General features: G+C 47.0%; 7 protein-coding genes across 9 annotated transcripts; 3 read left to right on the top strand and 4 right to left on the bottom strand.

Annotated features, from left to right (window-relative positions):
• Positions 1 to 1828: 1828 nt before the first annotated feature.
• On the bottom strand, positions 1829 to 2846 carry GL218_01597 (putative rrna-processing protein; the record flags this gene model as incomplete). The annotated part of the gene is made up of 2 exons (XM_033578073.1): positions 1829 to 2583; positions 2645 to 2846. 2 exons carry the CDS (start codon positions 2844 to 2846, stop codon positions 1829 to 1831), a joined length of 957 nt encoding a protein of 318 aa, XP_033439586.1.
• Positions 2847 to 3420: 574 nt separating this feature from the next.
• Positions 3421 to 4641, top strand: GL218_01596 (Nuclear speckle splicing regulatory protein 1 like protein; the record flags this gene model as incomplete). The annotated part of the gene is made up of 1 exon (XM_033578072.1): positions 3421 to 4641. One exon carries the CDS (start codon positions 3421 to 3423, stop codon positions 4639 to 4641), a length of 1221 nt encoding a protein of 406 aa, XP_033439587.1.
• Positions 4642 to 4876: 235 nt separating this feature from the next.
• On the bottom strand, positions 4877 to 5219 carry GL218_01595 (Mitochondrial import inner membrane translocase subunit TIM13; the record flags this gene model as incomplete). Its single annotated transcript, XM_033578071.1, has 2 exons — positions 4877 to 5035; positions 5133 to 5219. 2 exons carry the CDS (start codon positions 5217 to 5219, stop codon positions 4877 to 4879), a joined length of 246 nt encoding a protein of 81 aa, XP_033439583.1.
• A 1350-nt stretch (positions 5220 to 6569) lies between these two features.
• Positions 6570 to 7927, top strand: GL218_01594 (Serine/threonine-protein kinase ark1; the record flags this gene model as incomplete). 2 transcript variants are annotated; one of them, XM_033578069.1, is made up of 3 exons in its annotated part: positions 6570 to 6674; positions 6751 to 7731; positions 7796 to 7927. In XM_033578069.1, 3 exons carry the CDS (start codon positions 6570 to 6572, stop codon positions 7925 to 7927), a joined length of 1218 nt encoding a protein of 405 aa, XP_033439585.1. The 2 variants fall into 2 exon arrangements, with proteins under 2 accessions (XP_033439585.1, XP_033439584.1); XM_033578070.1 differs by lacking the exon at positions 7796 to 7927 and having other exon boundaries at positions 6751 to 7746.
• Positions 7928 to 8163: 236 nt separating this feature from the next.
• GL218_01593 lies at positions 8164 to 9036 on the bottom strand (the record flags this gene model as incomplete). 2 transcript variants are annotated; one of them, XM_033578068.1, is made up of 2 exons in its annotated part: positions 8164 to 8391; positions 8461 to 9036. In XM_033578068.1, the coding sequence occupies 2 exons, from the start codon at positions 9034 to 9036 to the stop codon at positions 8164 to 8166; spliced, it is 804 nt and encodes a 267-aa protein (XP_033439590.1). The 2 variants fall into 2 exon arrangements, with proteins under 2 accessions (XP_033439590.1, XP_033439591.1); XM_033578067.1 differs by lacking the exon at positions 8461 to 9036 and having other exon boundaries at positions 8164 to 8379.
• A 537-nt stretch (positions 9037 to 9573) lies between these two features.
• GL218_01592 (putative glutamate 5-kinase) lies at positions 9574 to 11146 on the top strand (the record flags this gene model as incomplete). The annotated part of the gene is made up of 4 exons (XM_033578066.1): positions 9574 to 9613; positions 9723 to 10021; positions 10078 to 10348; positions 10401 to 11146. 4 exons carry the CDS (start codon positions 9574 to 9576, stop codon positions 11144 to 11146), a joined length of 1356 nt encoding a protein of 451 aa, XP_033439592.1.
• A 303-nt stretch (positions 11147 to 11449) lies between these two features.
• GL218_01591 (60S ribosome subunit biogenesis protein NIP7) lies at positions 11450 to 12126 on the bottom strand (the record flags this gene model as incomplete). The annotated part of the gene is made up of 2 exons (XM_033578065.1): positions 11450 to 11787; positions 11901 to 12126. 2 exons carry the CDS (start codon positions 12124 to 12126, stop codon positions 11450 to 11452), a joined length of 564 nt encoding a protein of 187 aa, XP_033439588.1.
• Positions 12127 to 12405: the final 279 nt, after the last annotated feature.

Raw genomic sequence — 12405 nt, 5'->3', positions numbered from 1 at the left:
AAATGGAAACTCCACTCCCCCTTCCCCCCTTTCTACCCTGAACTACCTTGACGTGTATAAATGAAGCCGAGCGGCTGACTGACTACCTTGCTCTGCTTACGAACTCGGGTAGATGGTTGTGAAAGATACCCGCGCTGTCGTCTCTGTCTTGATGGTAGCAACGATATTGCCCGTAGGCGGAGGCGTAACGAGAATAGTGAGTGTATAAGTGCTCACGGAGGGCACGGTGAGTGTCGCTGTTACCGTCTTAGCCCGCCTCCTCTTCGTCTTCGTCACTGTAGCCTGGGACCCTGACGGGCAAGAGGACTCGGCGGTGCTGAATAGAGTGGCGGTGGCAGTGACGGTAGCGGTTGCAGTTGCAGTTGCGGTATTCATGACCGTAGCATTGTTTGTCACCATAGCAGTGTCGGTGAGCGTGTTGTTATGCACCACCGTGGACGTCGCCGTTGTAGTTACCGTTGCGGGCGGCGCGAGTAGGTTCGGGGGGATCATTTTTGGCGTGCTCGAGTTGGTGTAGGGGATGATGTCCGCGGTGTGATCTAGACATCCTATAACGCCATTCGGGTCGATCCAAATTGCGTCGTCTATGATTAAGAGAGAGGTTAGAATGTCTATATTCATATTTGACTGCTCTAGCACGAGGGATGAGATAGTAGTGTGGACTTACCGAACTCAATGGACGCATCACGCGAGCGATCAGTGCTGGGTGCTTCGGGCTTGCACTGGCAAGCTATGATAGGCTTCGATGTATCAGGGGTAACATCGTGAGGTCCAATGTTCATGAGACCGCAGCTCCAGCATGTCTTAGAGAAGCCGCCTAGGGGTGCCATATCCGGGGTGGCTAACTTGATATTTCCATCCTTATTGACGAGGCACCTATATAAGTGAAGAGGAAAAAGACCTCTGTCAGCAAAGTTTCTTAGAACCATGATGGGTTTACAGATTGAGAGGCTTACTTATCTAAATCCAGAATGCTCGTATGATACTCCAATGCGGAATTAACGTTAACACCACAGGTAGCGATGAGCTCTATGGTATAAACGTCGGTGGTATCATGATAGTTCTGGCGCATATAATACCATGGGCAAATTGAGTTATCGAACATTTGCGGCTGGGTGCTGGCGAGGGACAGGCCCTGCAAGCAAGAGAAAACACCGAAGGTGAGGTATTTGGAGACCTTCATCTTATTGTCTACCGGGGTACGTCTCTAGGAAGATAGGTAGGTAGGTATTGTAATCCTAGGGGAGTTATGGATATGGATGATCCAGCTTTGATAGCGCCTGCGACGGTGATAGTAGAGATAGGAGGATAGAGGCAGAAGTTTGACGGTGTGATGAGGGCATCGCTCGAGTTTGGAAAAAGGGGATTAAATATATAAATTCTCTCGTATTTTGTTAGACAATGGTTTATAGACACTACTCACTCATATCACTAAACAAGTGACGAACTAATGGGTCAATACATTCACATATACGTAAGGTTGTGTAAGTAAGTCAGAAGTGACTTGACATTTTTATGGATTGGATAGGAAGAAATTCTAGAATCGTACAAGCTGATGATGGGGTAGTGCCTCGTCTAGGTACTTATCGTTAAAGGAGAATCTGAACTAATCAAGCTAATCATGCCGAATCATCTTGACCCAAGGGTTAAGACGATTGTAACACGCAGCCCATAGTTCTACTTTAATATGTAACTGGAAGAAGCTGAATTTATTTATGGCTACCTTCGTGATTCCCCTATGAGATGTATGTTCTTCAACATTCTGGCCCTAACACTGGACACACTATGTAGCCACATCAGCAATTAAGCCCGTCAGATTCGCACCTAACTAGGCCGGAACCTGCGGTTCTGCCTCTCTAACTGGCAACGAACCTGTTTTCCCAGATTGTGCAGCTAGCTTGCGTAGAGGCTCAAGCAACTCTTCCGCGATTTTTTCCCTAACTGCTTTTTTGCCGTAGATATCCTTTACGTGGCCGATGCCTGGGGGTAATTTCAAAGCTAGAGCCCCTAGCTCTGGAAGACCGTTATAGAAACCGGCCATCTTGCTCTCTGTGACTTTAAACTGAGGAAAGCTAGGGTACCCGAGTCCGGTGCATAGCCGTTCGGCTTCGAAAACAGCTGAGACCTCGTCACCGTTGAAAGTGGAGGCAATTCCCTTAGGTAAAAAGCTCTCCGAGTCTTCGTTTGGCTGCGGGCTAGAAGTAGAAGCCTCGGGATTCTCAGGTGAAGATGGCATAACTTTCTGCTTCTTCCTAGCTGGCGAAGGTTGTGGCGTGGCTGGTTGTTCTTGGACTGGAGGGGATTTTACGCCGTTGACGTTGAGTCGAGACATATATCGGTTTACGCCGAGCCACTCAACAGCACATTTTGCTGCATACTTTTTGGCGTCTTTCTTTCGTGCGAATGACGGCATCGTTCCATCTGGGAACAAACCACCATCAGGTCCAGGAAACGGTTCCGAGTGCTCATCGATGCGTACTTGATAATGCCACTTCTGAACCCCATATACAACTGGGCCTGGTATCTCACTAAAATCACCTCCGGGAGCTTTGGTGGAGACTCGTTGACGGGCAGCTCGGTATTCTATAATGATATTAGTATCATAAATAACTTGACGAGGCTGGACTATGAAGATTAAATATACCTAATAAGAGACCGATCCAATTAGCATCCCCAAGATCCGGTTCAGGTTGAGGTGGTATAGCAGGAGGTAGCGCAATCTGAAGCTTCTCAAGTAGCTTCCGTTGGGTGTCTGTCAAAGGCGCGGGAGAACCGTGTGTAGCCTCGTATTCTAGCTGTCGAGTGATCCAGCTTTGGATGGTCTGGTATGTCTCTGATAACGCCATAGCTTTGTATTCCAACGTAAATATATGTATAGGTATAGATACTCAAAATGTAGGTGAAATATACAGCAAAGTCTTAGCTACGAGAAATGGAAGGAGGCTGCGTTTGAAAATATAATAAGATACATGAAGCTTTGCAGGAAGCCTCGGTTTATATCTCTATGATTGGCGGGGTCGATACTGCCTAAGGAGGGCTTATTTGTTATATTGTACGACATACTGAAGTACCTTACTATTATATCTTACTATTACTTAAACGGTAGAGATTTATTCATTCCATATATAAGGTTTCGTTTTTGTATATTTCAAGATTGTAGCTTTTTTTCTCCCTTTCTTCTAACTTTAATAGGCTGTTGAACCTGGTTGCGGATAGGGAACTTAATGCATGGATAATGACAAGTACCGATGAAATTTAAGCTTTAGGTACGCTTATCTAATCGGAATTGCTATCCTCTAGCGTCTACGGATCCGTACTTTGTACCTACATAGCTGGTAATACAGTGGACCCTCCGCGCCACCTTTATAAAGACAGCTTCACTACCGACAGGAACAACCACAAAGTTCAGACACTACAAATATGAGTAAGCCAGGGTTATCATTTGGCTTGAACTTCGCCAAGAAGCCGGGCGCTTCGAAACCTGCTCCCTCGAAAAGGAAACCAATGTTTGGCGATGATGATGGATCAGACGACGATGCGAACGGTTCAGCCGATGGCCCCCAAGCTACAGAGATATCAGAGCTAGATGACTTTGCAGCAGTATCGCCTGGCTATCAATCAAATAAGAAGCCCCCTCCAAAGTTGAAAAATGGTCTATCTAGTAAATCTTCGAACGGCAAGAGCAAAAAGCCCCAGATTTCAACGTTTGGAGATCTGTCGAGCTCCTTAGAGTCGCGTAAACACCAACAAGCTGCCGAGGAGTTAGATCCATCGATATACGACTACGATGCGGTCTACGATTCCCTGAAGCCGGAGAAGAAGGCTACACAAGAAGATATTGAGCGCAAGCCCAAGTACATGAAGAACTTGATAGCGTCTGCTGCCGTACGGAAACGCGACGCCCTAATTGCCGAAGAGAAGAAGATCGCGCGAGAACGGGCGGAAGAGGGCGAGGAGTACGCGGATAAGGAGAAGTTTGTCACGGAAGCATATAAGAAACAGCAAGAGGAGAATAGGCGCATTGAAGAAGAGGAGCGCAGGCGCGAGGAGGAGGAAGCTAAGAAAAATAAAGGTGGTGGTATGACCGCATTCTACAAGGATTTACTGGAAAGGGGCGATAAACGACATGCCGAAGTTATCAAAGCGGCGGAAGAGCGCGCAAAAACCGGGCCGAAAGAAGATGAAGACGTGTCAGAGGAGAAAGTCAAGACGGATGCAGATATGGCAAGAGAAATCAACGAGAAAGGCGGTAAAATTGCCATCAACGAAGATGGCCAAGTAGTGGATAAACGTGAGCTGCTAAAGGGAGGTCTCAACCTGGGCGCACCAAAACGACAAGAACCTCGAAAAGATGCGGGCAAGGGCCCAGATCGCAGGGACGACAAGGACCAATCTCGCAACTTTGTCGGTTCCGGCGGCAAGCAAGCGATGCGCGAAAGGCAATCTCGCATGCTCGAGGCGCAATTGGAGCAATCTCTTAAGAGATCTCTAGCCGAGGAGGAAGAGGAGAGGCAAAAGGTCGAACGCGCGTCCAAGAGCCGCAAGACCGAGACCGACGTCTCGAGCGCGCGCGAAAGATATCTGGCACGTAAGAGAGAGGCCGAAGAGGCCAAGAAGAAAGCTGCCGCAGAAACGTCGTGAGCAGATTGTCCGTGTCCACACTATCTTCTATTCGAGATGAGATATCCTCCGTCATGATATAGTGGCCTTGATAATATTGTACATTCTATGCATCCGCTGTCCCGATCCAACCGTGAGAATGCCCCTCCATTTCTTCCCGTTGCCGACTGCGGCTCGCAACATGGCGGATTCTAATGTACATCGAGTAGGGGCGAGTTGACATGTGCGACACAGCCTCCAAAACCGAACGCCTAGTTCACTGCTCCCGTCGTAATCGGTCGATGTATGTCGAGCTTACTGAGTTCCATGCCGACATGTACTTCTCCATGCACTGGGTGAAGCAGGTCGACTCGCTGCTCGAAATCGAGGGGCCCGGCTTGGGCACGCACCTCTCGAAGCAGTGCTCGTTGATCTTCTACATGGTAGCATATCGGGTTAGTTCACTTGCAATGGATCTCAGACGGGGGTTCGGGATTGGCATGTATGTATAGGCGTTTGTTTCTAATACGTACCTCGATTAGTAGTCTTGCGTTTTCTAGGGCGTATTGGGTCTTGACTTGCTTGATGACCTCGGCCTTGATAGATTCGGAGGAGTCCATGATGGCTATTATTTGATTATGCGATCCAAGTCTTTTATATGGACACGGTTGTGGCCGGTGGTGAGGCTGGTATAGTCCCGGATTATCTTGGTGGGTTTGGAGCTTCTCGAAAAAGTTGAAGCTTCATTGATTATTTTGCATGGTACGCTATTGAAGTAACCTCTGTGCTAAAGATCTTGGCGCTGTGGTGGGCAATTGATTGTGGCTTGGGTCCTTATCTTTACCTAAGCATTTATGACGTACCTATGTAGATAGATGTGGCTTTGCTATTTGAATATATGTATTGCCAACAATGGAACACTGGTCTTGATCATTACTAGACGTTCCTTTACTTTTATAATCTCTTGATTCACAATAGTCTCTATATATTTATTAATTATCTTTCTTCATGAATGGGATCAGTAACGACTGCTTAGGGTGTGGTGGTTAGCGTTGTCGGTTTGTCTTATTAGATGCCCGTTTGAAGAGTTCTAGGTTGTCTCGACTATTATTCCATCATGCCAAATATATTGGAATTAATTTACTCTATTCGGGACTGCTAGACTTAAACTACAGCCTCATAGGGGCTTATAGAAGATATTCTAAAATGCTATGGCGTATCCTCCTCATTAACCTAGCCCGGCCTCAGAACGTAGTCGGCTTTCCCTTTTTCATAAAACCTTAGTAGCTGTTTTCTTCAACTTATATAGACACCACTTTATATGTTCGGCTTTCCTTTCAAAATTGCGTCATGGTTTGATTTATATGTTTTTCTTCATTCACACTGAGACAATTGGTGTGTACAGTGCTATAATTCACCAGCTTCACTTTTAGGCACTTAACCTTTTAGATTGGCGGGGTTCTACTGGCAGTAAATTTGCATTGGTTACCTAGATTTAATTGGCTACTTTTTGGATAGTGGTCCTTACAGTGTCCTTATTTGGCTAATTTACAGCTGTAGCAGTGTTGTTGCTATCTTATACCTGACTCAGAATTGCTAAATGGATTGGAAGTTGTATAAAATACTTAGGTACCTATATAGAGTTATCATAAAGACCAATTGAATCAATTGATTGATTCTGAACTTTCCAAAATAAATGGGCTACACATTGTATATGGATAGTTGTTGCTCAAATTGATAAGCACCTAACCTGTCTAGGACGTACCTACCAGACAGGGATTTACACAGTATTTTGGGGGGGATTAATTATGGATCTTATGGATCTTAATGGTTGCTGCGTCAACAAGGGGATATTTGCTAATAACAATGCCAGCATTTATTTCCCCAATTATCAATCTCAATTCCTATTTTTTGAAAGTCATCCGATTGACAAGCGAATAACCTCACATAACCCTAAACCTTTAGATTCAATGATAGAACGACCTACTAAGCTGGAAACCATGGCAGCTCGAACACTGGAGTCCCAATTTGGGCGTTTATCTGTTAATGACGAGAATGATTATCAAAAACCCAAGGTTTGTCCCATCACCGCTATTATTCTCTAGGTGTGCAAACTAGATAACTAACTTGTGATTGTGATTTTGTGTATAGACTATTGGGAGTACAACACAAACAACACATAGTTCGAGTCGTCCAAACCTCTTTAAGGTCGCTCTTCAAGCGCAGAGCGCAAATACCGTTACTACAGTCACTCTCCCATCACAGGCTGCACAACGTAATAAAGCTGCACCACCTCCCTCGCCTACTAGGAAACCACTCCCCACTGTTAGTACAGTATCAAAGACATCGTCTGATGAAAAGGAACTGGTTGAGCGGAAGACGCCGTCTCTTCTTGACCAGCCATTTCTACCAAAAGAGTTCCATCTTGGCATGTTTGAGATTGGGAAGCCATTAGGGAAAGGTAAATTTGGAAGAGTTTATCTAGCACGAGAGCGGACGAGCGGCTATATCTGTGCCTTGAAGGTACTTCACAAGAAAGAGCTGGAGCAGGGCCGAGTTGAGAAACAGGTGCGGCGAGAAATAGAGATCCAAAGCAATTTGAGGCATCCTAACATCCTACAACTGTTTGGTCACTTTCATGATAGCAAGCGGGTCTTCTTAATTCTGGAATTTGCGGGTAAGGGCGAGCTGTATAAGCACCTTAGGAGGGAGCAGCGATTCCCCGAATGGAAGGCTTCTCAGTACATCGCCCAGATGGCGAGCGCCCTTAGATACCTACACCGCAAGCATGTCATCCATCGGGACATCAAGCCGGAGAACATTCTTATGGGGATTCACGGCGAGATCAAGATCTCCGATTTTGGCTGGAGCGTACACGCACCGAATAGTCGTCGCCAGACCATGTGTGGTACTCTTGATTACCTCCCGCCCGAGATGATCAAGCCTGGCAGCTCGGATAACTACTATGACGAGAAGGTGGACCTATGGAGTTTAGGTGTGTTGACGTACGAATTTCTGGTGGGAGAAGCACCGTTCGAGGACACACCAGTCATGACGCAAAGGAGAATTGCGAAGGCAGACATGACTATCCCCTCATTTGTTAGCCCTGAGGCAAGGGATCTTATCAAGAAGGTAAGAGTTAACTAAGCACATACTCCTCACACAGATGAACATTCCCACTAACACGAGTACATAGCTATTGGTTCTCGACCCTCAAAAAAGGATACCATTGGAACAGGTCCAGACGCACCCATGGATTGTCAAGCACTGCATTAGGGGAGAGCGCGCCTCAAACAGGGAAAAAAAGGATCGTTCTAGCGAAAAATGACGAATTAATGGAATGACTTCACATGTATATTTAGGCAAGGCGAGGCGTTCGGGTAATGGATTAATCGGGTTGGGGAATTTGCATGCTTAGGGGAGTCGGATGCTATTGCGTACCGTCATTTGAAGTTACAGATGAAGACCTTGTTTGCCGCCTGCTAGACTCCCGACGGGAGGATAATTATAGTACAGGTGATAAATACAGCGTTTGCTCGAAAGCGAGTTTTCGATTGGTTTCGCTCATCTGTAAACCTCGTCGAAGGGCCGGGTGTCCGAGAAACATGAGTCCCATACTTGGTTCACCACTTTGACTGCTTGTACATCATCTTTACATCGCGGCCGAGCTAATACGGATTGCGCTGCCCGTTTCCTCACGCAGTCTTGGAACTGCTGCGTTAACTTCCAGTTCCCTCTCGTCCAGGCCTCTCTAGCCCATCTGCACTCGCCGCTCAGCATTGCTGCTCGGATCTGGAGTATAATGTCAGTAAAACCCGCGTGTTTTCATAATAAACACGGAAAGAAAAAGAGTAGCAATACCTCTGTACAAGCCGAATGCTTCAAGTCCTTATCGCCCATCCAGTCGACCTTCCACCTTAAATGATCCCAAGCATGCACCATCTCATGAGCTAGGGTATCCTCCAAGTGGCCACGATTCCGGACCTCATTGGCACATATCAAAATGCCATGGTCGGGACTGAACCCGCCAGAAGACCGATGGACCTGGCCGTCGTCCGTGAGGCGGGCCGGACACCGGCGGCACACGACGTTGTCCTTGTCAAGACGTCCGTTCAGAGCCTCGACTTTCTCGCGCATGAAGCGCACGGTGGGCGAGTGCGCAAACGCCCAGTCCCGATACTCTTCGCACCGCTTGCAGTCGCGCTCCTCGTGCACCCGGTACCGCCACTCGCGGTAATGGAATACGCCCTCGTCGCTCACGCCGCCGGTTAGGATCTTGAAGTAGTTGACCCACCATGCTGTCTGCGGGTCGAAGCCGGTTCGTGCTGGGTCGTTTTCGACGTTGCGCGGGAGCGCGCCTGAGGATGCGGATGGGGGGGAGGTTGTTGAGGAGGAGGGGGATGGAGTGGGTTCTGACGGTTGCGGTTGTGACGACATTATGGAATGGATTTGCTGTTACCGTTGGAAAGTTCAGACAAGGTGTATGAACTTTGTTGGAATGACGACTGTCAATTTCCAGGTCCGGGGAGGGTAGTAGCTAATTCGCGATCTTTTTACGGTCCGTTAGATCTAGCGCGGAATAACGGAAATAGGTACATTTTCGGGCTATCTGGCTATCTGGCTATCTAACTAGAAGCAAGGTCGGGTTCCGGATCAGCCTTTTTAGAATTTCCGATCTCGGCTGGGGGTTCCACTGAACTGTAAGCGGAAAGGAAAGGACCTCTCTCAGCTTGTGATTGCCGTCCAATGATTATAGTTATTACATAGCAAAACCCGTAAATCGTATAATTCTCCACAAGAATTATTCCCTGTAAGTCGCCAACACGCCCTTGACAGCCATGGCAGATCCAGGGGGGCCAACGCCTTGTAAGTCATGGTTTTTATTCGTTAGTTAAATGATATTGGCTGTGTAACAATCTGTTATTTTCCTTAATTTCGTGCTTCGAAGCTGCCATCACTAATGTGTCATTAGATATGAAGGGTCCAAAACCACTTGTAGTGGTTATCAAACTTGGTGAGTCAAAGTCGTCAAAGTCTTGAGCTTAAGTTTTTATTCCTTGAACAATAACTTTATGTGACAGCACATAAGCGAATGGGTCGATATTGAACTAACTTACACGTAGGAACTAGTTCCATTGTTGATGAGAAGACACACGAGCCTCTGTTGTCGATTTTGACTCTTATTGTCGAGACAGCTGTGAAGCTCCGGAAAGATGGCCATAAGGTCATCATCGTATCCTCTGGTGCCATCGGTGTCGGTCTTCAGCGAATGGACATCGATAAGAGACCAAAGCACTTGACCAAGCTACGAGCGCTCGCAGCTATTGGCCAATGTCGTTTGATGAGTCTATGGGATAGTCTATTTGGACATCTACGTCAGCCCATCTCTCAGATTCTCTTAACGAGAAATGATATTGCTGATGTAAGTAAAGAAGACTTGCGGTCAGGAAAAGTGTTCTAACTAATAGTACTTTCTAGCGGACAAAGTATCTAAACGCCCAGAATACTATCCTGGAGCTCTTAGAGATGGGTGTTATACCTATTGTAAATGAAAACGACACTTTGGCAGTTGCTGAGATCAAGTTTGGCGACAATGACACGCTATCAGCCATCACTGCCGCTATGGTGCACGCCAACTTCCTTTTTCTAATGACGGATGTCGACTGCTTGTACGACAAGAATCCACGGACAAATCCCGATGCTAAACCTATCGAGGTAGTGGAAGATATTGGGGAAATCCGTGCAGATGGTAAGGCTATAATTATATAGAACATTGGTAAATCTTATTAATTCGATCTCAGTATCTAGTGCTGGATCTTCCCTGGGAACCGGTGGTATGAGTACAAAGATCGTTGCTGCTAGGCTCGCAACATCTGCTGGCGTCACTACAGTCATCACTCGATCATCCTCACCAGGAAACATTGTCAAAATTGTTCGTTATTTACAAGCTAGCAAGAAATGCACATCGTCAGTACATACACCCGTGGTGGATGACGATGCGGAAGATCCTCTATCAAGGTCCACAGCATCTCTAGCCCTTAACGAACTGGAGAAACCGCCGCTGCACACGCGATTTCTCCCGCTCTCTCAACCGATCAGAGATCGTTACTTCTGGATTCTTCACGGACTGGCGCCTCATGGTACGATTTACATCGATGTTGGCGCTCACCGTGCCCTTTCAGACAAAGCCGGCCTTCTCCCAGTAGGCGTTTTAGACATAGAGGGAAACTTTGCGCAGCATGAAGCTGTTCGCATCGTCGTCGTAGAGAGGAGACCAGAACCAGGACCAGACGGAAAAATCTGGGAAGGTCCCGGGGTCGAGATCGGGAGAGCACTGGTTAACTATGCGGCACCCGAGATCGCCCGAATTAAGGGGCACCGAAGCACGCAGATCGAGACCCTGCTAGGCTACGCCGACAGTGAGTACATAGCCGATCGAGATAGCATCAGTTTGCTCCGCAGGGAGAGCCGGCCAGTAACACCTGTGTTTGACAAAGTGAACGAGAGCGAAGGGGTGGCCGCTTACGAAAACGACATTAGCTTATAGAAGCTGGCTGCTTCGCATAGACTGACGGCGTAAGGAGATAAGGAGTTACACGGCCACAAAAAAGAAATTTAATAAGGGATAGATCATCGGCCACCGCAAGAATGTTTTTATATTGTCTCGTAGAAAAGACCAAAGTTACATAGAGTTACTTGTAGATAGCCGCGAACGCCCCTGAATGCACAAAGCTCAAGCCAATTCCGAACTCCAGGCCATCTTCTAGTGTCAAAAGCTACCAATCGTCCCTTTCTTTTATTCTCTCCTTGTATATACATACATCCGTCATCCCACCTAATTTGTGCCCACTCAGCTCGCGAACAGGGTGTCTTCGTCTCGGAGATACTCGCCACAGTCGGCCTGTCTGAAACATACGATGCCGGTTGGATCGAGGCGTCGGGCCTCGACGGTACTGCGGGCGGTGACACCGAAGCCGAGGGGCGTATCGGACATATTGTAGACGACGATACCTTGGTGGCTAGGGCAGTCATCAGACCAGCGACCGACATGAGCTTTGACGACATTGCCGCCGTAAAGGAAGGGCATCTCGCCATTGGGCTTGATCCACAGCTTGTACCGCGCATGCTCGGCTAAGATAGGCAGCGCTGTTATGTGTAACCTGAATTTTCCGGTCTTGCTAAACTTGCCTGTTCGTGAAGATTTTTTGTCAGCAAACTATACTTGACTAGGTTTGTGTTGTGTAGATATAAGATTTTTAAGGTGAAAGAGGTAAGTTTATAAGTAAATATTGTTGACATACCTAAGCAGATACCCAGTGACCCAAGATGATCCCTTGATATCGATGTAGCTAAGTTGGCGACGGAGAGTAGGACATAGTATACTCTATCGCGATTCAGACGGAAAACATAGCGATCGGCGTCGGGCGAGTCGTCGAGCGGCGCAATTAGGTTCTTTAACGAGTTTCCTGTATAATTGGCCAGCTTCTCGAAAAGCGTTTTCGTTTCTTGTTCTGTAAGCTGTCGCATCTTGACGATATTTTATGTATGCGCCAAGTAAATTGGATAATGCTATACACAAGAGAGCGCGGGGCCTACTTTAGAATTGTAGACATAGGAAAAAATTCTGCCACTTGGAAATTTTGGCGGTGAAAGGGTAAAGATACCGCGGAATTATTCCTATTGGTGTACCTGCGTATATAGTGGGTCTGATAGACAGGGGTCCGCAAGGAATCTTTGAATTTTTGAGTTTCTGCATCGCATTTTACAAGTTGCGAACATCTCATTTTTATCATTTTTCAACATTTC

Source organism: Daldinia childiae, assembly GCF_008694065.1.
Source record: "Daldinia childiae strain JS-1345 chromosome Unknown Scaffold2, whole genome shotgun sequence".
Lineage (NCBI taxonomy): Eukaryota > Fungi > Ascomycota > Sordariomycetes > Xylariales > Hypoxylaceae > Daldinia > Daldinia childiae.
The sequence above is the reverse complement of the archived record's forward strand: the minus strand, read 5'-3'. Positions and strand labels throughout refer to the sequence as shown.